Below are 25,378 nucleotides of genomic sequence, written 5' to 3'. Positions count from 1 at the left end.
TTCCTTAAGTGACATTAACCTGAGTAATTTATTGCTTGAATCATAAAACTCTGGGAAGACAATAATTTTCATCATCCTGGAAACACCGATGCAGAATCACAGAGGGATGCTGAACTTCCGGCCAAGAGTTCTCCAATATCATGCAAGTCACTTGTCATATTTAGTGCCTCATTGTTATAACCTGAATTCTAAATATTTTCGCTATAACAATTTTCTTCTTGTATAGTTAAGAATAATTTACATTCTTGAGATCCCTAAAGTCAATTTCTTTTTTCAGCCGAAACTCTAATTACTCATAAAAGGTAAAATGTTTTCTTTCCCTGTGATATTGTTCTACAGGTTGTTAATGTTTTGCATTTGCAAATGCATAATGAGTTTCCCAGTTTCTTGGGTCATGTGAACTTCTTCCAATACTCATGTGTCTTAGCTATTGTAGGAGCCACCATTCAGAATACTTCCAAACTTTTTACATTATTGCAAATCTTTAAATGCCTCAGGCTGATGTAAAACAAGAAACAAAGCTTGGAATTTTTAAAGTCTTTTGTACCACTAAGGGTGTTTGTTATTGAGTATAAAAAATTCCTACATAATTCTATTAGTCAAATGATTTTGAAGATGGATGTTTATATACTGTTTTAAATAGCATTTTACAAGGTAAAAGAAGCAACCTTTCTCCTTTTACACTATTACAATTGTACCATATCTACCATTTTGGTTAACAATATAGAAAGCAATGCATTAATAAATTATTTACTACGAAACAGAAAGTAGTTAGGTTTCCTTCTAGTCACAGCATTTGCTCTGAATGGAAAGAGAGAAAAGGAGGCTTAAGAAGCAACTTTGAATTAGATACCTTGAAGGATTCATTATTGTCTAGTCATTTATCTTCCAGAGTTAAGACATTTGAGAATTCTGTGGTCATTCACTACTGGAGATAAGGAAGACCCCTACACCCTGACAACCACCAAGTGTTTTTGCAGATGGCCCCTGTCGGCCTTGCCTGTCTCCCTGTTTCCACAGTGTGTTGGGACCACTGTCCTGCCACTTTGACACCTCCTTGCCCCTCCACCATTTCTCTTCTCATAAACCTCTTATGAGGGTCTGCATAAATATTTGGCAGCACAGAAACACAGCTAGACATCTTAGGACATGTCTTGTCACAGAAATGATTGATACTTTATAGTATTAATGTTTTTGTAAATAAAACTAATTTTGTAGATAATAGAATTTTTTCTATTTATCATTTATTTCTTGACATTAAAATATAACAAGCACATAGTACAAAAAATGGTGCTACCAAATTAATGGCCTGCATCAATAGGAATGCCTTATACAATAATTTGTTATATAATAATTTAAGCAAAATTAACACTTTGTGTAACACAGAAACAACATTCACTACCTACAAGATGCAGAACCAGGTCCCTTTGGTGCAGAAACATGGTTGTCAGCAAGGGGGAAAACCTTAGCTATCATGTTACAGTTTCCTTAAATATCACCAGGTTCTGCGTGCATGCTGGCTTGCATGTCTGTTTCCATTTTTCTTCATGTGCCAGATGTGATCTAGTTCAAATTATATGCAGGCTAAGTCCCATTGCTTTCCAAAGACTTCCAGTCATCTATGAACTCTCGCCTAGCCAGTCAGCGCCAGCTTGTTGCTAAATGGGCAAAGATCTGTGATATGCACCCGGGGAAAAGTAAACACCCTCGGAGCAGGCCAAAAACTGTGACCAACTCAAGTTTGACAGTTTTCATACTGGGATTTTTTCCATGGCTCCTGTAAATTATTGAGTGCTTAAAGCTAGTGCGTAATATACAAGTTTCTACATTGACCACTTTTTCCTGTATTTTTTTTCACATGTCAGATTGAACCTTCACATATAACTATAGTTTATTTATTAGCAAACTTAACAATAGTGACACTTCCCACCTTGCTTTAAAAGATGGAACTTAAAGCATACTATATCGAAAAAACATTGAATTAGTTTTGATGTAACAAAAATATATACAAGAAGTGATTAATTTTGCTTATAAAATATCAATTGGATGTAAGCTAAATGATATAGTGTTGTTTTCTAAATTCTTTCCTCTAAAAATAGTAAAAAAAAATCTTCAAAATAATTTTAAATCAAGACATTAATTAAAATGCTCTGAATTAATGGGACTTTGATTTATGAAAACCTACTTACAGCATTACTGTAATTATACTTCTAATAAGCTTGTTACTACGGTTAATCACAAAATCCTTTTGCTTTAAGCTATGCCACACTCAACCTTTGCAAAACAGTGTTTATGCTGAATGCGATTCTTTTGTACCGTGGACATGAGCAAGATGAGAGTCACAGCATTTCTGCACTTTTCTCAAAAATCCTTTTCAAATCTTGATGCCCTTTGTTGCATTAAGCCTCCCATGGCCAGAAGGATCTACTTTCCTTGCCTTGCTATTTTATAACTATGGACCGAAATTGTCCTAATATTCTAATATGTTGTTCAAGGTATGATGTTGTTGCTTTGTACTTGTTTTCTGTGTGCATCATCTACATGATCTATTTTTAAGAGAAATTGTAGCACTCTTGCCCAAGTATTTGATCATTCTTCAATAACCATAGACATAACTACTATTGTCTACCTATCCTATCATTCCTCAAAAGCCATAGAAGTAACCCCTTTCACGGCTATTGGTTTAACTTCATGAAAAAGACACATGAATTTAAAAACATAAAAAAAAAATACAAAGACCACATTCCTTTCTTTGTTTTCATGGTAACACTTCCCAGTTTAAAACTATTAAACTGGTCACAGAATTTCAAAGTGAAACACAGGATTCCACAATCAATTGCTTGGATCTTTCAAACAAACGTGGCTTTCAAATGAACTCTTGCTATAGTATTAGTGGAAACTCAAGTTCACCTAAATGTTTCCTTCAGCCTCATTCCAGAAGGATAATTATTGCTATTTGTCCACACTTATACATGGCTACTTTGGAATCTGCTATTCTTCTGTGTATGGTGGGGGTATTTATTTGTTTTCCCCCTTTAATTTGATTCACAGCATGTGTTAACTTTTTTCTTCTGCTTTTGCAACCTCAGATCCCCTCTCCTCTATTTCTACTCTTTCTCCCTCACAACACAGGATTTTCTGCACTGTAGTAGTCAATCTCTGTGAACTGTTTTCATGTCGTGACTGTTCATGACACCAGAACCAAGCAAGTGGGCCTTGATATTGCCAAGTGCCAGCTAACTTTTGTCTTTTGCAGTCTTCATATTTGGCACTTGGGCTGCCATAGACCTAACTGACTTGCATTAACTCCAGTGACTATATAGACCAGTGAATGATTTTCAGTTGTGCCCTGATTTGTTCACCTAAGACATGACTTTTGGAATAGTGGTGTAAGGCTGGAGAATGCACCCGCAGGACCCCCGCACCTGAGCACTTGGCTGGAGAGTGGAGCACGTGGAGTTCCTGTAGCCGAAGCTGCAGTTCTGGGGTCAGCAGTCGAGAGCGCAAGTGTCCTGGGTAAAGAAAGTCACAACTCCTGGTTTGGGGGAGGGCTTTTACTCATCAGTTCTGAAATGCCAAGTTTTTATCATCTGTGAATCATAATGGAAAACAAAAGAGACTGTTACAACTGTACCACTGTCTCAAATTATTTACATAAAATAAAAGCTCTCCTTTAAGAAGAAAACATTGGTCAGCCTTTCTAAAAATGAGTAATGAAGTCCACAAAAGGAGACTATTCATGAGTAATTGTAATTCGATGTACTTGAACGAGCAGGATGTACAGTAGAGGAGTCAAGAAAACAGCTGAAGGAACTAGGAGACAGCAAGAGGATGATGGGACCACAGAAAGGCAAAGGGTGAGAGCAAAGCAAAGCTAGTGATGATAAAAGCTGAAAATACAAAAACAGAAAGAACAAACCAAAAACCATGCTGGGCTCAGGTACAGTTGGGGGTCATCCACAGGCCCTCCTGCTGAGTGCCACTGAACCTGTAGAGAGCACACAGGAGGGAGGGATTCTACTCAGTTTCTCTGTGTGGTCCTCCGGGACACAGTGCAGTTATACACAGCTGCAAAGCTTCTGAATTTACTAACAATATGAGCTTCATAATCCTCAGAGCAAACTGACACATAGGAGTCAGCCTTTCCATGTTGCACTGAGCTCTGCCCTTGAATTACGTTTTCTGTGTTATATTAAGTCAGTTTTGTAATTCATAGATTTTTAAAAGATAATTTGAACATTCAAAAATGTTCCAGTTTTTAAAAATATAATAAGCCTATGAATGCCCTATTCTACTCAGTCAGTTAGTATATCCATGCCTTTAAAGAAGCATTTTAATGGAAAGGACTGTATTTTATAAATATGATGGTTTTCACTTTTAAAAGTTGCTACTTATGGGGAAAAGGTGAAATTTATTATCTGTACTCTTTTTCTAGGCTAGGTTCTGAAGCAAGGGATTGTAATGGCCCCAGAAAACAATACAGAATATGTGAGAATCCACCTTGTCCTGCAGGTTTGCCTGGATTCAGAGACTGGCAATGTCAGGCCTATAGTGTTAGAGCTTCGTACCCAAAGCATGCACTTCAGTGGCAAGCTGTCTTCGATGAAGGTATGACTACCAGCTGCATGCAAATTGTTTAATAATACTTACGTTGTTCTACAAATAATCTAATAGTCATTTGTAGACTTTGGTTTTGTTTTTCTGACTTTTCTGGCATATAACAACCAAAAACTAAACATGTATATATCCTAAATTAATGTTGAACAATGACTATACATCTATTGGAATAACTAAAATTAAAATAGAATGAATATATCATGAATTGGTAAAGATGGGAAGAAAGTGGAGATAACTAACACTGCTGATAGAAATATAAAATTGTGCAGGCACTCTGGAAAGTAGTTTGGAAGTCTCTAAAATAGATGGACATGCAATGAGTAATGTAGAAGTTGTTTGCTTGAGTGATGGAATACTATGCAACCAGTACTACTGAAAGATACAAAACTCAATGGATTTCAACGCATTGTGCCAAATGAAAAATGTCAGCCATATAAGGCCATGTGTTACAGTATGATCTATGGAGATAGCAGACTAAAATGGCAAAATTATAGAAAGGAAAGCCAATGATTGGTACCAGGGACTAGGGGTAGTGTTGGTGATTAATGTGGCAAGAGGCAAATCCATGAACTGCTGGAATACTCTAGTGTCCTGGCTGTGACAGGTGTACATGCACTCATACATTTGACAAAATGGCACAGAACAGCACACACAGCTAACAGTGAACTCTCATGCTTTACTATATATTTCACTATAACAACCAAGGTGCAGCACTTGAGGATCCTAACTAAGAAAAGTACATGGGTCGTTTGTAAACTACGTTTTGCAAACTGAAATAAATCTCCAATTATTTTAAAATGAGAATTTCAAGAAAATTATATGCTGCAGTGTTAGTCTAGGATGACAGCACTCCCCACAATGATCAAATGTGTGCTTGTGTGGCAGTGGACAAAAGTGGCAGTGAGTTCTCTGGATCCATCATGCTGCCAGGGTTTCCTTTACCTCATCTCCTTCTCAAGGTGGACTGTGATTTCCTGTGTTTCCTTAAGTCTGATTGGTGGCCCACACTCTGATGGCTCAGAGCTTCTTTAAGCTCAGTTCTCTCAGCTTAAGCACATGAGTATAATATAACAAAAAACAATGGAGAGGTACAGATTATTATACAACATAATGGAAAAAAATAGCAATCAGACTACCTCTAGGTTCTCACTGTCACACACTTAGGCTTAGCTCTTTCCACAGACACTCACTCCAGGGTTTTAATTCCTCTTGCCAGAGCTAGTCTCTCCAGCTGCATCCATGATGCCACCCTCTTCTCCCTTCCTTTACCTTAGTGATCAGCTCAACTTTGATATATTTAAGTCCCTCTGAGTTGGGTGACTTATGATCAATTATTAAGATATGTAGGCCTTTCCCATGAAAACCACACAGAACTTCCCTCCGGTGCACGGCCCCCTTGAGATGTGGGCCTACTCTCCCCTTTTACAGTCCTCTGCTTTCTTACCTCCAATATGGACTCACCTAAGGCAAATACTGGTAATTTTCTTGAATAGTCTCATGAAAATTAAGGTTTGTATATGATTTACTGTCCTATTTTTTACCTGAAACATCAAACAAGTGATCAGTCCTTGTCCATCTGAATATTTGTGTCTTGGATTCCATGACTCAGCAGAAATCTGGCTTCCCTACTGTGTCTCTACTGTTGTCTCCTCTGACTATTAGAGATGTTCGATACTCTCAAGACATCTTCTTCCTGGGTAGACTATCATAACCAAGAGTTCAAATATGCAAATAACTCATCAAGTTATGTCTTTGGTCAGATTTTTCCTTTGAGTTTCAAATTGATGTCTACAATGAATTGGTTGATATCTCTACATAAACAACTTGGACCTTCTTAACTCTTCCTGTCCATTCCCACTGGTTCCATTTAATGAACACACACACTGTTTCAGCTACACAAACTTAATTGCCTGATTTTTAAGGATTTTTGTAGCCCCCTTAAACTTCTTCCTACCTTACATTCATCATTCCTTTTTGCAGTTCCAGTATAAGCAAGAACAAATTCCATACCATCCACAAATATATATAATGTTTATGTATTTTCAAGCCCTTAGACAAGGGAGTTTTTTTTAGCATTATACCTTTTTATTCTCAAGCTTTAATCTCCCTTTTTGTATACCTTGAAACCTCATGATTTGGGATGGGAAATTCAGTTTATGCTAATCCTGTAGGAAACAAGAATTCCTGATTGTTGGCTATATATCCTTTCCAAGCATCCCACAAGCGTCATGTAATATCAGACTTCATCTCTATTCCCTCTAATGTCTGTTTGAAGTATAGTAATGGTATAGTAATTGCTATATATCAAACTTCTAATAAATTTTATTGCATAAATTTGTGCACATTTTCAATATCTTCTAATTATAAAGGTTTAGTCAATATGACCATTCACCTTTTTTTCATTTGTGGGATAATCCAGTCATCACCTCTAACTGGCTGAAGGATTAGTAAAACGTACATTCATTTGAAACCAATTTACTCATATGGAATAAGGGAGCACAATAGGTTTCCTTTAGATTAAAGGAAAGTTAGGCAGAATGGGCATCAATGTAATATTGCACGAAATCACAGTAAAGTTCCCTTACCGGGCAAAAGCCTGATGACATGAGTTTGATCTCTACAGCACATGTTCGAAGGAGAGCCAGACTCTGAAATGCTGCTCTCCACCTTACATACACACATCAAGGGTGAATAAAAATATTTACAAGAATGAAGGAAAGAAAGCCTGGTTTATAGCATCATTTTATCATCAGTGAATTATACCATTTACACAATCAATAGATAAGGATTTTAAAATTAAATTTATAGTTAAATGATTCATAAAACAGAATATTGTACATTTTATATGTTAACATCAATATTTTTGTAATACAGTGCAGTATTCAAATCAAATATGTTTATCTCCTTGAAAAGTTACCTCTTCTTTATGCTGAAATTGTCAACTGTTTTACTCTTACCTTAGGAAATGTGTGGTACATTCTGTTGTCACATAGTCTGTAGAGGCAGTACACCAGAACTCCTTAGCACCCACTGACAGAGTTTCCCTCTGCATCTTGCCCCTGTCTCCCGAGACTCTGGTAATCACATTCGATGTTCAACATCTATGAGATCAACTTTTATATTTAAAGATGAGTGAGGTCATGTGATATTTATCTTTCTCACATGGATTATATCACATAACATGATAGTCTTAAATGCCATTCATTGTGCTGAAAAGGACAGGACATCAGTCTTTTTAGCATTATGGAGCACATTGCCCTTATCTACGCAGACACTGATACACAGTTTATTTCCTTTTCTCCATCATTGTAAAGATTACTGCAATGATTTTGAATCCCTCTTTCCCACAATGACTTAGTTTCCTCTCACTACATGCTGGATCATGTAGAAGTTCATTCAACTTTTCAGTGAGCAGCCTTACTACACCCATCCAATTAAGTGTAAAATTCCCTTTTCTCTACATTCAATTCCATACGTGACCTCTTTAGACTTTTTGGAAACGATCCTTCTTACTAGAGTGAGGTGGTATTTCATTGTGGTTTTGAATTGCATATTTTTAACCACTTTACAACATGGATCAATTGAGTTCATTAGTCTGTATGATCAATAATATACATACCAATAACTAGTCTTCATATCACACTATGGGAGAAAATGAAGTATATGATTTCATAAAGCATATACAAGTTCAAATTCTTGATAATACATCATATCATATAATATAGAGGGTACCGTCTGTTATTCCTTTATGATAAGGATAAATGGGTATAGGATCTTATTGAGGTAGCAAACATTCCTTGGTATATAAAAGAGCAATGTGTGGCTTTAGTGTTTCTGTAACTACATCCTCTATGAGTGATGAAGCCCTGCTGATTATCTATAGGCAGTGTGCACCTTGGAGATTGATGTTCCTTTAAATCAAGCCTTAGCACCTGCCTGTCAAGTACTGGCATGTTTCAGGGATCACCTTAGTGTCAAAGTCTCCAGTGTATTCTCTGGGAAGAAAGACTGGGATCAAAGATTTATGACATCTATAAAGTTTACTTATGGAAATTGTATGAACAGTATGTTACAAAAGGAAAATTACCAAGATTTTTTTTTCATCAGACTTCTTGTTTGGAATATGAGTGGAAATGTCATGAGGGCTGACTCCTTTCAACTCGAGTATCTGGTGTGCTTCTGTCTTCAATGAAAAGTCTAGAAAGAGAATTACATATACCACTTTTAAAGTGTTGCAGTTATAGCAGCTGCTTTTAAGTCCAAAGATCTGACACAGTAAGCAATCACTGTATAAGCACACTTTACTTTGAGGTGTGAGAGCACACTGAACTGCTTTATAGAGGCTTCTAATGGCATCTTAAAGGAAAATTTCAAAACCATGCACTTTAAAGGCTATATTCCAATTCCCCAAAATTGTTCAGGAGCCACATGTGAAAACTGTTTGAAATGTTCAGTTTTGAAGGCTCATTTAACTGTCTGTCTTCTCTTTGCAAAGTGATACCCTGTTCCATGCCTCTGGCTGTTATTTGGTATTTATAGGATACCATCAGCACACGTGGAACTTTACTGAAGACACAAGAGCCGTGTCAAGGGCTGTAAACTATTTTCCATCCTATTTATACAAGTTTAATAAGCAGTAAAGGGCTGGCTGGTGTCGAGCCAGGGGAGAAGTAATGTAGCATAGAGGCTGTTCTGGTTTCAGATTTGATTATCTGCACTGTTGGTGTCACCAATACTTCAGATCCTTCATAAAAGGATTCAAAATAGAAACACTTTTTAAAAAATGATGCCACTTTTGAGACTAAGAGGCAAGTGCTTGAAATCCAGCCCTCCTACTTCATGCTAAGTGAGACATTGAGGATGAATGCCAGCAGCTCAAGGGTTCCTGACTGTGAATCAGTGGCTCCCAGCCTGGACATTAGGCATCCTGACATGGTTTGTTTGTAAGCAGGGAAGGGATTGAGTCCACAAGCCCATCAGCATTGTGCCCCCTACACAATCACTTGTTGTTTCCGAGGGAAAAAAAAAAAACAGAATAAAGAGAATCTGCTGACAATTGTTTTTTCTGCTTTAGTAATTTTCTAAAGGATGTCTATAAACATTAAATATTACTATGCTAAAATATGTAAGTGAGAAACATCAGAAGAACTTCATGTATAAATATTAATCAGAATTTTTAAGTGAGCAGAACCCTGGTGTGTGCTTAGAGTAAGGAAGCTATCATCCCAAAATATAGGGACAAAAATTGGGATGGACCAAATATATTTCAGGAAAATGGTTGTTTTCTTTTCTGTCGTTTTGTGCCAGAAAACATACATCTGAAAATCATTTGAATCCTGATTCCTTCAGGTAGAGATTAACACACACTGGGTGCTTCCAAAGAAAACATGGCATCTAATATGATAAGCCTCTGGTATGGATCTATTTTAATGTTGTATTGCTCAGTGAGCATTGAATTGTATTTTTACCTATTATGGAAAAAAATAGAGCTTAAGATTAAAAAAATTGACAAGTCAATGTCTTTCTTCTTTTATCCACTTTGTTGTAGGAAAACCATGCGCCTTGTTTTGCTCTCCTGTTGGAAAGGAGCAGTCAGTCCTTCTGTCAGAAAAGGTGATGGATGGAACTTCCTGTGGATACCAGGGGTTAGATGTATGTGCAAATGGCAGGTGCCAGGTAAGATATCCCCAAAGCAAGACTCTATGTGCTGTAGTGACACTATGGGCCATTGGGAAGCCTCATCACATGGTGAAACACTTTGGCCAGAGAATCAGGAGGATTGGGTGGTTCAGACATGACTGGGATGGTAACTTAAAATGCCACATCTCCACTTGTATAAAGATGAGTGAGAACTAGGGGACCCACAAATCCTATTGCAACTGAAAGAATCGGTGATTTTTAAGACATAGACACAGATCTCATTCTTAAAATTGGAACCCTTATGTATCAGAGTGTTCCAGAACAAAGAGTCAAACACTTTAATTTTCCAGTTCTCTCCTCTCCTGAGACAGGAGCCACAAACCATTAAAAATCAGTCATGCTTGTCATATTCAAATATTTACCAACATAATAGAATCAATCATTTTTCAAATGCATCCTCTCTTTTTAATAGTATTTATTGTATTTTGTTTGCTCCTAAAATGTTCATTTACATGAACTTGTGTGCTGTTTTCCATCAGTCTTTAGAAATAGATCTTCTGTCAATGAGCATGAATAGATCAGTGGAAAGATCAAAAGCTGTAATGGGAAATTTTCCTCATAACTCTGACATTATATTAGGTTGGCTTTCATTGGAAGATTAATATGCAGGAAGTTCAATGTCATTGTGATCATTGAGAACATGGCGAAAGGACTGGACACAAGGGAAATGCTGACCCCATAGGGACTTCTTATGGCTGGCTTTTCAGAGATGTCCATCTTGGGACTGAGAAGAGAGACCTTTCTCTATTAAGTGGTGTGTGTGTGTGTGTGTGTGTGTGTGTGTGTGTGTGTGTGTGTGTGTGTGTGTGTTCAAGCAGCCCTTGGAAGTAAATGTGACCTAGTGACAATGGGGGTTAGTTTATTCGTGAGTTTGTTGCTATGTTTTCCTAGGCAATTTCTAATGTGTTTTCTAGAAATGGGAGATAAATGAGAGAATTAGCTGAGTGTAACAGTACTGAAGCTACAACATCTCTTAGGGAACCATGTTCTCAGACAAATCATACACACTATACACACATGTATTAAGTCATCTGAAAATTTACTTGTTAGAAAAGTGGCCAGTAAATTTGTTCTATATAGTTGTCTGAAAACTGCATAAAGATTCCCTCAACCCTACCACTGAGAAAATATTTAAGCTTTGCATGGATCTATCAGTGACCCACTACAGGCATTAGATTTATAGTTAGAAACTGGAACCTCATACAACTTGAGTATTCCACAGTTTCAACATTCTGCACTCTGCTGTGATGCTGTAAAGTTTAACACTGAGCTATGTGTTAAACACACATCAACAGAATATGACAGTGATTTGAAAAATCTCCACTGATAATTGACTTTATACATATTTTGCTTCAGAATTATATATTATATAATTAAACTTTTTTATTGAAATTCATTAATTACTACTCATATTTACATATCCATCCCCCATTCCCTCACCCTCCCATTCTCACATGTTCCCCACCAAACCCCCAACCCATCCCCCAACTCCTCCCCAGGGATAGTGAGGCCCTCCAATAGGGACCTTCAAAGTCTGTCATATCATTTGGGAGAGGGCCTAGGCCCTCCTTGCTGTATCTGGGCTGCAATAGTATCCCTCTTTAGGGAATGGGCTCCCAAAGTCCATTTGTGCTCTAGGGTTAAAGACTGGCTCCACTAAGAATCCAAGCAATGGTGGAGAAAATGCCATTGATGCCCTTCCCCTATAATGAGATTGGTGTCTACCTTGGTTACCATTCCTGGAGCCTTCATACAGTAGCTGTTTGAAGCAGAAACAGGCACCCACAGCTAATCACTGAACCATACTCCTGGAATCCAATTGTGGAAATGGAGGAGGGATGAGCAAAGGAGCCAAGATGGTGCTGCAGAAACCCACAGAAACAGTTGACCTAACCTAGTGAGAGCATGGAGACTCTAGTCATAAAGCTGGGGAAACAGCATTGGACTGAACCAAGCCCTCTGAATGTGGGTGCCAGCAGGAGGCCAAGACAGTCTAAGGGACCTCTAATAATTAAACTTGTAATTTTATTTCATTGTGACATGAATCTGTCTGGTTAGTGTATTTGTAAGTGGATTTATTTTTTATATTAATATTCATAATTAATTGTATGGGTCAGATATAATAGCCTGATAAGCTATGATTGTCATGTCACAGTGCTGTAGATCCCTGATATTTTACATAGCCTTGTGCTAGACATTAAAATTATGCCAACAAAAACTACACAGATGCTCCCATAAATCTGTATTATAATTTGAGTAAAATTCTCTGAAATGGCATGTGACTTCTGTCTGCATCAGAATATGTCAAGATTCCATTTTTTGTTTATTAAAATGCATCATTTGGTCAAAGAATGATAAAAAAAACATGCAGAATTTCCTGACAGTGCTCTGAAAACTGGGAATTCGATTAGCTTGCTTTGTTTTTAACCTCAAATGTATAATCACAAACCTGACTCTGGAAATGTAAAGATGATGAATACAAAGCTCCAATGGGTGTTTCATGGGGAAGCCTGTTTAGCTCAGTAGAATTTCTGGTTTTGCAAAAATAAGTGTTGGCCTAGTCATGTAATCATTTGCTCACAATCAACTCACCAGGGGTATTTAAAGTGCCTGCCTCTGGTGAAAGGGCATGGCCTTCCTAAGCCATTCTGCTTTCAGGTTCATGTGAACATACTGAGACTACCAGTTATAAAACACAAAGACTTCAATTTTCACTGCTTAAGTATTTGATTATCTTATTGCTGCTATCCAGATACACTTGAATCTTCATCCTACATTTTTCCATTTAAACACAAAGGACTGCTTGTTTTCTTAGCCAGCACCCAGGTGTTCCTGACTCCTGCTAAGTGACCTCCACATATGTTGTATTTGAAGCACTTCCTCTGATGGTCACTTCTGAAATAAGCTTGACTGGCTGACCAAAGCCTGGCACTAACCAGTACTCTATGCTTTGACACTGCTGGGCACTCTGCCAGGGGGAAGACATGCTTCCATATGCTGCATTCATGTGCCCTTTGCTTTCTCTGAATACTCATACCTTCGCTGGTTTTGTTTTTTGTTTGTTTGTTTGTTTTATCTGCTTGCCATAGCCTAAAACAAATCCTTGGTTTTGACTCCAATTTTTATACTTAAAAATTTCCCATATATAAAGGTCACTTGTCACGTATTAGTTTATCGGTCTCTCATTCAAACACTTTCTATGAAAGAGGGTCCCTCAGTGGCTTTCTTAAAGGACCGATAGACTAAATTTGTCTTGATGTATGTATACTCAACTGGGGAAAGCAGGATCATGTCTTCTTAGTTGCAGTGAAGGGCAGTATTTCAATAGGAAATAGTAAATTAATTTGGTCTCAGCTGTCTGTGGACAGAATAGTTCTAGGAACGTATTAAAATGAGTTTTTCAAAAACTCACACTTACTTTTGTCATCCATGTTTGCAAGTTCCTATACTCACTTCACTTAGGAAGTGAGGCCACTCATGCAGTGGAATTCAGCCACTCAGTAGCATGAGTGTGTGGATCAGAACATAAGTCCTTCTGTTTTCTTCAATAATTCCATTTTCTTCAATAATTGTTTCCTTTTTCAAAACTACTTTGGGATATCATTAGGTATTTACTATAAGGAAAATATTATTGCCACTATTTACAATTTAGCCAATTTGCCAGTTTAATTATTTGACATGAGTTTGTGGTGTTATTTGCCTTGCAGAATGTCGCAGTTTGGTAGTTTGCCGCTCAGGGACCTGACTTTTAGAGATAAAGCTCATCCTAAGTCAATGGTTTAATAAAGGGAGGAAGGAAACAACTCAAATTTTTACAAAAGTATTTCAATTTTCATTTTGTTACTGATTGTGAATTGCATGCATGCATATAATGTATTTTTATAAAAATTCATACCATGTTTCCTCCTTCCCAGTCTCTCCTTTATCTGCCTACCATTATTCCTTCCTAATTTCATATGTTCTATTTTAAACACTGCATCCACTTAGTGTTGCCAGGATGTGCATGGGTGTAGGGTCGTTTACTGGCCAATAGGTAGCTTCCCAAGGGCCATATCCCTAAAGGAAAGCACTTTTCCCTCCCCAGAATCATATATCAGTTGCTAATATTTCTTCATTTGGGGTACAATTTCATGAGCATCTCTGCTACCCATGCTGGGATTTTGTCTTGCTTGATTTTATACAGTCACAGCTGCTATGATTTGGTATATGCAACTAACCTGCCATGTCCTGAAAGCATTTCTTTTTCTGGAATTATCCATTATGGTTCTTTCCACTTCCTCTTTTCTTATGATTGTTGAGCCTTGGGAGGATGACATGGGCACATTACATCATCTACTACTGTAAAAGAATTGTCTCTGATGGAGGTTGAGAGATGCACTACTCTGTGGTTACAAAGATAAGAACTTAACACGATGTCCATTTACCAGAGTAATAATAATAGGTTCTCTCCTTGGGACTATAACTTATTCAGCCTCGGGTTCTTGGTCTTGTTAATGGTGGTACACATAAATTCTGTTTCACAGGGTAGTCCTTAAAATCTGAAGCCATTGGTTATGCCCTTAAAATTTTGCCACTATTGTACCAATGGTTTTGTTTTGCCAGACACTAGAACTGTAGATTTCAGTGTTCACACTCGGATAAGACTGTTGATTACTTTACTTCCTTGGTGCCATGCATAGCACCCTCTGTGCAATGAATGTTACAGAGTAGAGGTGACACTTCCTTATGGACAGCAGCTGGATTTTTTCCTGTTCTATGACTCAAGAATGGCAATAGAATGTAATGTTTAGGGCATGAAAGTGACCAAATTCTTGGAAAGAGGTAGCTCATACTTACCACTGAGCTTTGTTTTTTTTTTCTTAATTATTAGGTAGCCTATAGCATCTGGAAAGCAGTATTCCCCCCATTATAGGGTAATTCCATTTAAACTCCTCTTATATAGGCACAAATGTGTGTTTTAGGAAGATTTATCCTATTAGGTGTCTACATGCCTTTGAAGGTCTTTGGTGCTATCCTTCCCTCTCTCTAGATAGCTACTCCTCAACCATTCCCTCCTATGCCACACCCCATTAACCATTCTTGCCCATTATTTTACAGTCCCTCTTTGTACCACCTGAATTGTATCTCTGCTCCCTTGTAAGCTTGCTCTCTCATTGCCACTTACTGGTTTCCAGGCTACTTCAATTTAGAAACCTATTTCTAAAGATTCAAAGCCAGTACCCAAAATCCATAATTTCATTTCCTTCATAGTAAAATAGTGTTCCATTGTGTAAATGTACCACACTGTTATTATACCATTCATCAGTTTATGGACTTCTAGACATTTCATTTACTGACTATTGTAAATAGAATAGCATTGAACATGGATGATCAAGTGTTTCTGTAGAGGGATATAGAGTCCTTTGGATTGTGCCCAAAAGTGGTAGAACTGAATTATATGGCAGAGCTATTCTAACCTTTTGAGAAATTTCCACACTGATATCCATCCATAGTGGCTGTACATGTTTGCAATTTTACTAACAGTGAGCAAGTGTTCCCTTTCTGCACATCAGAGCTAGCATTTGTTGTCATTTGAATTTTTTTTCTCAGCCATTCTGATTGGAGTAAGATGAAATCACAAAGTAGTTTTAACTTGCATTTTCCTGATGTTGTACTTTGGCCATTTGAGATCTATTGTTTAGTTTTTCTTAATATTTAATTTTATATTTTAAGTCCTTTATTTATATATTCTACACTCTAACCCATTCTTGGATATGTTGCTGGTATATCCAAAATTGGTTAATTCACAATTTTCAGGCTGCCTCTTCATTTGATTTATTGTGTCCTTTGGGTCCTGTTCAGAAAGTTCTTTCCTGTGACTATCAATTCAAGTCTATTCCCCAGTTTCTCCTCTACCAGACTACAGCATCAGGAATTATGTTTAGACTATTATTGATCCATTTGCAGTTGAGTTTGGTACGGAATGAGAAATGAGAATTACGTTACTTTCTTCTACATGTAGCTATCAAGTTTAACCAGAGCCACTTGTTGAAGGTACTATCTTCTCTCCAATTTGTATTTTTGGCCTCTTTGTAAAAATTAGGTGCCTGTAGAAGTGTGAATTGTATCTGGATAATAAGTTCTACTCCATTGTTGAGTGTGTCTGTTTTGTTGCTAACTCTATGTTCTTCTGAATGCTTGGCTCTGTAATATATCTTGAATTTGAGAATTGTAATACTTCAGCAGTATTTTTATTCTTTGGATTTGTTTGTCTATCCTAGGTCTTTTGTGCTTTTATATAAATTTTAAGGTTGCATTTTAATATCTGTGAAGAATTGCTTTGGAATTTTGATGGAAACTGTACTGAATCTGTAGATTGCCTTTGATAGGAATAACATTGTCACAATATTGATCCTACCAGTCCATATTGTATGCTTTTGGTGTATACCTTAATTCCTTTCCTCATAGTCCTAAAGTATTCATTTTATAGGTCTTCCACTTCCATGGCTAGATTTAATTCAAGATACTGTTTGAGCTATGTAGAAGGCTGCCTGTTTTGTGTATAATTTTTCATCCTGCTGCCTTTTCTGAACATGTTTATCAACTGTAGAAGTTTTAGGAGTTAGTGTAATGCTGGCTTTGTTAAAAAGAATTTGGAAGCAGCCTCTACTCTTCTATTTTATGGAACAGTCTGAGAAAGATCAGCTTCAGTTCTTCCTTAAAGGTCTGCTAGAACGCTGCAATAAATCCACCTACGCCTGGGCTGGTTTGGGTTTGGAGGATTTTTATTGCAGACTCAACCTTGTTATTCATGATGGATTTATTTAAATATTTATGTCTTCCTGGATTACTTCAGCATGTTCGAAGCATTAAGAAACTCCCTTCATTTCTTTAGACTTTCCAGTTTTGTGGAATAGAGGTTTTGGAAGTGTGTTCTTCCCATCCTTTGGATTTCAATGGTGTCTGTTGTAATATCTCCTTTTTCATCTCTAATTTTGTTAATTTGGGTCTTTCTTTCTTTTTGTCAATCTGGCTAAGGTTTTGTCAAACTTGTTTATCTTTTCAAAGAACCATATCCTCCTCTAATTGATTTTATTTTTTCATTCTTATTTCTACATTGAGCTTGATTATTTTTCCCTGTTTACTGTTTTGGGTTATTTGTTTTGATTTTGTTTTTACAAGACCTTAGAGGACATCACTACGATGTTTATTCAGTTTTGATGTAAGCACTTATAACAATAAAGTATCCTGTTAGGAGTGCCTTCGTTGTATCCTGTAGATTTAAAATGTTTCATTTTCATTTTTATTTTACTCTACTTAAGTTTTAATTTTCTCTTTTTATCTTTTGAATAATTCATCCAGTGTTGTTAAATCTTCATGATTCTATACTTTCCATTGATTTTTTATTACTATTAATACCTACTTTTACTTTATTGAGGTTAAATAAGATATAGAGAATGATTTGTCCCCGAGCCGGGCGTTGGTGGCGCATGCCTTTAATCCCAACTCTTGGGAGGCAGAGACAGGCAGATCTCTGTGAGTTCCAGGCCAGCCTGGTCTCCAGAGTGAGTGCCAGGATAGGCTCCAAAGCTACACAGAGAATCCCTGTCTTGAAAAACCAAAAAAAAAATTATTTGTCCCCTATATTTATTGAAAGACGGTTTATATTTCATGTTCCACTACATGCTCTGTTTGGTTGAAGGTTCCATGAGCTACTGAGATAAATGCGTGTTCTCTAGTGTTTAAATGGAATGTTCTGTTAGAGTCATTTGATCTATGATATCACTTACCTCTACTATTTTGTGCACCTCCCCACCTCAGATGACATGTCCTTTGGTGAGTGTAGAGTGTTGATATTACCTAATATTAATGTGTTAGGGTTAATCTGTTCATTGCTTGTAAAGGAACTTACTTTATAAAGTTTGGTACATAGAAGTTTGTAATATCTTTTCCTGGAATGTTCCTTTGATCAATATGAAGTAACCTACTGTATCTCTTAATTAGTTTAACTTCCAAGTCTATTTTGTTAGATATTAGGACAGCAACTACTTCTTGTCTCCTGGTTCCATTTTCTTAGAGAACCTTTATCCACCCTTTCACTCTAAGATGGTTTCTGCCTTTATGAGGTGGTTCTTGGTAATAATGGTCACTCTTATTTACTGTTGTTGTTTGTTTTATTGAAAATAGATTATTTTCTGACACAATATATCCTGATTATAGTTTCTCCTTCCTTCACTTCTCCCAGTTCCTTCCCCCTCCCCTCCCTTCTGGATCCACTCCATTTCTGTCTCTCATTTTTTTTAACAAAAAGATCTTCTAGGAGATGATAATCAAACATGACAAATAAATTCAGTAAGATAAAGTAAAAGCTACCATATTGAACTTGAACCTGTCAGCCCAGCAGGAGGAAAAGAGTCCTGAGAGCAGGCACAAGAGTTAGAGACTCACTTGTTCTCATTGCCAGGACTCCCATAAAAATACTATGCTAAAGACTATGATACACACACAGAGGACCTGGTACATACACATGTAAGCCCTGTGCTTGCTGCCTCAGCGTCAGTGAGTTCTTATGCTCTTTGCTTAGTTGATTCAGAAAGGCTTAGTTTCCTGGTGTCCTCCATCCCCCCCTGGCTTCTCCACTCTTTACTCAATGGAGACCTCTCATTTACTCTCTCTCTCTCTCTCTCTCTCTCTCTCTCTCTCTCTCTCTCTCTCTCTCTGCATAGTATTTGGTTTTGGCTCCTTGTAGCTGTTCCTATCTGCTGCCCAAGGAAGCTTCTCTGATGATGACTGAATAAGGCACTGATCTAAGAGCATCACAAAATATAATTAAGAGTCATTTTCTTGATACTTTCTTTTACTCCAGTAGTGTTTGGTTTTACCCTAGCTCTCTGTGCTTTCTAGTCTCTGGTTCTTGGTTACCCAAGCAGTGTTGGGTATGGGTTTCTTCTCATAAGAGTGGGCCTCAAATCAAATCAGACATTGTTTGGCTACTCCCACAAGTTGTGTGCCACCATTGCCCTAACATATTTAGTAGATAGGACAGACTGTAGGTCAAAAGTCTTGTGGCTGGGTTGGTGTTTACATTTCTACTTCGATGGCTGCAAAGTGCCTTCCCACACCAAAGACACTAGTACATAGGAGAAAAGGCTCCATGCAAAAGGCACCAGCACCACTTCTCCATGTTTAATGAGTTGTATAGGTGTTTTCTTTGGCAATGGAGCGCCACTGTCAGTGTGTGGAGAGTTACTGTTTCATCTTCTCAACAGCCTGGGCAGTTCGGGATTTCTATGGGATCTTTTGGCCCACAGCTCAATTGAATGCAACCCAGTCCAGCTGCAGGAAGCCCCATTTGGTGAAAAGAGATGGCCAGTTAAGACTCAGTATCCCCCATTATTAAGAGATCTCATTAGATCTCTCCAATTATGATGTTGTTCATATATTTTAGGATGTTTCCTCTGCACTATGCTTCCATACCATCCTTCAAATGTCCCTCAATTCCAACTGTCTCACCTTGCATTCTCTCCCTCTACTCTATTTCTCCTCCTCCCTTCCCAATCCTCCCATTCCTATCCCTACCTGCCCCCAGCCCACCCCTGAAATCTCTTCTATTTGCCCCTCCCAGGGAGATCTATCCTAGACCTCTCATTTTTGCCTTATCTCTCTGGGACTATGGGTTATAGCTTGATTATCATTTGCTTAATGCTTAATATCCAGTTTTAAGTGGATACATGTTATATTTGTCTTTCTGAATCTGGGTTACTTAACTCAGTATGATTTTTTTCTAGTTGCATCTATTTTTCTGCAAATTTCAAGATGTCATCTTTTAAAACAGCTGAGTAATAATCTATTGTGTAAATATACCACTTCCTCTGTATCCATTCTTTGGTTGAAGGGCATCTAGGTTGTTTCCAGTTCCAGAGTATTGTGACTAAAGTCACAACGAACATAGCTGAGTAAATCTCCTTGTGATAGGATGGAGTGTCCTTTGGGTATACACCCGAGAATGGTGTAGCTGGATCTTTAGGTAGACTTATTCCAGATTTTTTTGAGGAACTAGCATATAGATTTCCACAGTGGCTGCACAAGTATGCACTCCCACCAGCAATGGAGGAGTGTTCCCCTTTTTTCACGTCCTCACCAGCATGAGCCTTCTGAGAGGTGTAAGATGGATCTCAAACTAGTTTTTATTTGCCTTTCCCTGATGGTTAAGGATGTTGAACAATTCTTTTAAGTGTTTCTCAGCCATTTGCATTTCCTATATTGAGTATTCTCTGTTTAGATCTGTACCCCTGTTTTGAATTAGATTATTTGTTTTTTTTAATATCTAGTTTCTTAAATTCTTTCTGATAAGCTGTGTCTTTTGAAAGAAATTCAAAGTTATTAAAAATAACATATTGATTCCTGTCATTTTGTTAACTTTATAGTGCTTATTTTCTTTAGATTTCTTTGTTTATCACTTACCTAATGTTATCCTCTCATTCTTATCTCTTGGACATGTTTATCCCTTTTTCAATCCAAAATATTCCTTTGAGTTTCCTCAGAATTACAGTATTAGTTGTTACACATTCTTTTAACCAGCCTTTACCATAGAATGTTTTTCTTAATCTTTTGATTATGATAGATATTATGGCCATAGTTTGTTTGTGTTGGAAACTGTACTCTTTAAAAACTTGGAGAATAATGATCAAAGTCCCCTTCCGTGTCTTAAAATATCCAATGAAAACTGTTAAGCCTACCTTTTTCTGTGACTTGGCCCTTCTTGCAGCTTTCAAGACCCTTTCTTTGTTCTGTACATTTGGGGTTTTGATTATTATGACATGGGGAGTTTCTTTCCTGGGTCTGACTATTCGGCATTATGTGTTATTCCCGCATCTCGATAAGCATTTCTTTCCTTAGACTGAGAATTTTTCTCCTATGATTTTGTTGAAAATAGTCTCTGGACATTTGACCAGTGTTTGTGTCCTTTTTTATACCTGTGATTCATTTGGTGCCCCTAGTTAATGCATGCTGTTCCTGGATGGTTTTAGATTCATCATTTTTTTTTGATTCAGTGATCAAATTCTTCTACCTTGTCTTCAAACTCCAACATTCCCTCTTTCATGCGATCCATCCTATTGGTAAGTCTTTCTTCTGAGCTTTTTAATCTGGCTTACTGAAATTTTCATTTAAAGTTTTATTTTGTTTGGGCTTTATTCATAATCTCTATCCCTTTATTAAAATGTATTTTCATATATTGAATTGTTTTCCTTATTTTATTCAGTATTTTTATTTTCATGGTCTTCATTCTGACATTTATCCATATCCTCTTTGTATTTATGAACATACTCCTAACTGTTCTTTTGAAATAATTATCTTTGGTATCATGTCAGTTGCTTTTCTCAGGGAACATTAATATTAGAGTACTAATTTTTGGAGGAAATATGTTTTCTTGGATATTTGTTTTTTGTGATTTTTGTTATGGGACCTAGGTACCTAAGTTACATAATTGGTAATGTATTTTTGTTACGGATATCTGTCCCAACTTTGGTAGAATGGACATTTGAATCTCAGTTTGCTGTTCTTCCAATTTGTCTGTTTTTAGACCAACTGGTTGATATGCAGATTTCAGCTTTTGATCCACGAAGTGTTGAAGTGCATCTGGAGTATCAGATGTGGTCCTAGGCTAGCTAGGGCCAGTGCAATATATGAGCACATGAGCTAACCTTACATGAAATGGTCAGGTTCTTATTGAAGACTCCCAGAAATCTGTGGAAGGCTCATAGAGTTCTATCAGTGGTCCTCAGGTAGCAGGGGCTAGGTGTGTGTGTTTGTGTGTGAGGATTGTTTCCTGGAGAAGTTGTATAGAACACTATGACTGGTCCTCTGGTGCTATATTAGTGGTAGGGTGGAGAGTCACTATGTGAGGGAGGCACACAGGACCCCTGGTCCTCAGGCAGTGTTATAGAGTTTGCTACCTGGGAGAGGTGCACAGAACTGTGTGTGGTCTTTTACAGCCTGGGCTGCAGGCCCAGGAGAATACTTCAACTTTTGATATATGCCCATCTTTTCTTACAGAAAGCTGGATGTGACGGTTTATTGGGGTCTCTTGCCAGGGAAGATCATTGTGGCGTATGCAACGGCAATGGAAAATCATGCAAAGTCATTAAAGGTGACTTTAATCACACCAGAGGGGCAGGTAATTCATACTTCATAAACTGTAGTGTCTTTGTGGACAAAAATTAGATTAAATTGGATTTAGATATTGCAGTTCTCATTTGACTGAAGACATTTTCAGTGATTTTTGTGATGACATTCAATATGTGTGATATGAGCCAGGAATTTGAACACGCTTATTTCTCAATAAGGAAAACATGAAGTCATGTGTTGTGCACTCTAGAAGTTAGAGCAGGAAGAGAATAATCTAATTTGCATCAGCTTATGTTACCAGGCTCCTAAAATGCTTATTAGCCAATGAAAAGAATGTCTAACAAAAATAGTAATTTGCAACAGCTTGAAGCAACCATTGAGAATATTAGTATTTGGTCTTTCAGCCTTCCATTTCCTTTTTGATAATGCTTTTACTAAATTTTAAGGGGAAATTTTTGAAAGCTCAAATCTGAAACAGTAGTATAGCGTGATGGAAATAAGGACAGGAGTGGATGAACATGGGCGAACTTTCCAAGTATTTTGTTGCAAGAGCCCCTTGCTGTCTTCTTTTCTCTTCTGTAAATACTACACTCAGGACACGTGAGGATGGAATGAATATAAATGATATATATAGTGTGATTTTAAAGTTCCTCACCACAGAAAGTGATAGTATCTCCACTGAGTTATAATGGCCCACCGTATTTTACACATACAAATATATATATGTATATATATAAACATATGTATACACACTTATATATACATATATGCATAAATATACACATATCACTATGTATCAAATTCTCAAGTTTACTGTGAAAAATCAAATATTCTCTGTGCTTCATCACCTACTTTCTTGGACATGTTATCTGTTGGGCTATCAGGTATGACTATCTTCTTTTAAAAAGATGCCTTTTATTATTTATTTAGGTGTATGTATACAACTGTGTGTGTGTTTCTGTGTATGCTGTGGGGGTGGGGAGGTGTCAACAGAGGCTAGAAGAGGATGTTTGATTGCCTGAAACTGGAGTTAAAGGCAGTTGTGAGCTGCCTGAAATGGGTGCTGGGATCCAAACTTGAGTCCTTTGAAAGAGCAAGCAGGAGCTCTTAAGTTCTGAATCATCTCTCCAGCCTCCGTTTATGACTATTTTTAAGACCATCATTCATGTGCTGGGATTAAAATTTAATTTAAATTCTCTAGTTTAAAAAAATTCTGATGATAAAGTATAAATTAGTGGTAGTGTGAAGAACAATCAGTTTATGTTGGACAATCAAGGAAAACTGAAGTTAAGTAAGTAGGTCATTTTGGAAGGAAAGTCAGATGAACCTTTGTGAGGTTAAATGCACTTGTTGGTTTTGCTTTGCTCTAACACAATAAGATACACAGCTGAATTTCCCAGCATTCACTTAGGAGAGACAACATGCACTTAGCTGATACAGAGTCTCAACTCTTCAGTGACAAAATGTTAATGAAATAACTTGTCCAGCCATTCGCACAGTTGGGACAAGGGAATTTTTTACAATACAGAAGTTCGACCATGATCTCAAAGAGCAAGGAGATATCATAGCACCATGTTTCTAAAGGACATTTGCACAGTTGGTATACATGTGACCGTGTTGGAGAACACTGATGCACACTGAGATTCCAGCTCTTTATTTGGTAGTAATAATGCTTCATTTCCCCACAGAAACACCACTGAAATCTCTGTGGCATGTCATTTCTGACTGCTGTGACATAGGCAGATTTTTCCTATTAATTGCTTTCAAAGCCTTTTATTTCAATGCCATATTACAATCTGTCATATAAACCACTGGTACCTAAACTATTAGGAGTATCCCTGCCTGATGTTGTCCTTGTCTGCTCCCCAGGGTCACCTCCCAAGTAGCTCCCTTCCTTTTCTGAATTAAGATAGTTAAGTTTCTAATGGTGGCAAACCTGACTGTTTCCCACAGCAACACAGTTTTGTAGATGTGGATCTAACTAACTTTTGTTAGTTTTGCTAGATGAACAGCTCTCAGGTTGAATGTTATGATCACTGAAAAAGTGGTGTGTCCTATCCTTATGACTCCTTCAACAATTCTTGCTGTGATTTATCACGTGGTGTACCTCAGAGAGATGCTTGTTATAGTTTGTCATGTAGTATAGTTCTGAACACTTTGGAATTTTGCATTTATTTGGATTCCTTTTCTCCATTACATTTCAAACTCAATGAGGAAAAATAGGGTGGCCATTTCTGTCCATCACCCTGTCCTTAATTAATACTGAAGCATTAAGAAATATTGAAGCATTACATTACTTAGTAATTTATGTTTTTGAAAAAGCTGTGTGAGTTCTTAGTTCTATCATAAGCTCCATATACTTTTGATTTTAGGAACACTGTATTCATTTCTCTTGATACTCCTTTATCCCTACAGTTAATGAACTTCCTAGAATTTCTTAAGAGATTTTCAGACTTTTTACCCATATGGCCATGTGCACTGTAGATTCTGTGTGAGTAACACATGTGCAGATGCATTGGGGCGTGCTTAATCCCCCTGCTGTATATAGAGTTTGTTAAATCATTTCTGTTGGAGCTAGAAAATAAACTTGGGATGTATTATTTTTCTCTTAGTATATTTATTGCATCTTTCATTGACACTTATCTAGCCAAGCAATAACTTCATAAAGGATTGAATGGTAGCTGGTATGTTTGGACTGTTGAGACATGATGTGTACCTGGTAAACAATATGAAGGAAATGAATGTCAAATGTGGGATTCTTTGTAAAAGAAAATTAATATACTGGTTTGAGCTATGAAAATGTGCTCTTAGAATTTTTAACTGTTTGGCTGATTAATATAGGAATTGGGGAGTCATGGTCTCATCTACTTTATTTTATAGAATAGAAACTGTGCATCATTGCAGGAAATGGACAGTAAGATAAGACTTTGTGACAGTGCAATGCAGGTTGAGT

General features: G+C 37.2%; 1 protein-coding gene across 1 annotated transcript in view; it reads left to right on the top strand.

Annotated features, from left to right (window-relative positions):
• Adamts19 (ADAM metallopeptidase with thrombospondin type 1 motif 19) overlaps positions 1-25,378 on the top strand; it is a 170,420-nt gene that overhangs the window by 94,492 nt on the left and 50,550 nt on the right. Inside the window, exons 12-15 of the mRNA XM_027400942.2 lie at positions 3,386-3,516; positions 4,436-4,608; positions 10,166-10,293; positions 22,354-22,474. Coding sequence (XP_027256743.1) covers positions 3,386-3,516; positions 4,436-4,608; positions 10,166-10,293; positions 22,354-22,474 — 553 coding nt within the window. The remainder of the gene's footprint in view (positions 1-3,385; positions 3,517-4,435; positions 4,609-10,165; positions 10,294-22,353; positions 22,475-25,378) is intronic.

This window comes from Cricetulus griseus, chromosome 2 (genome assembly GCF_003668045.3).
Source record: "Cricetulus griseus strain 17A/GY chromosome 2, alternate assembly CriGri-PICRH-1.0, whole genome shotgun sequence".
In the NCBI taxonomy this organism is placed as follows: Eukaryota; Metazoa; Chordata; class Mammalia; order Rodentia; family Cricetidae; genus Cricetulus; species Cricetulus griseus.
Note: the sequence above shows the minus strand (reverse complement) of the source record. Positions and strands in the feature narration are given on the sequence as shown.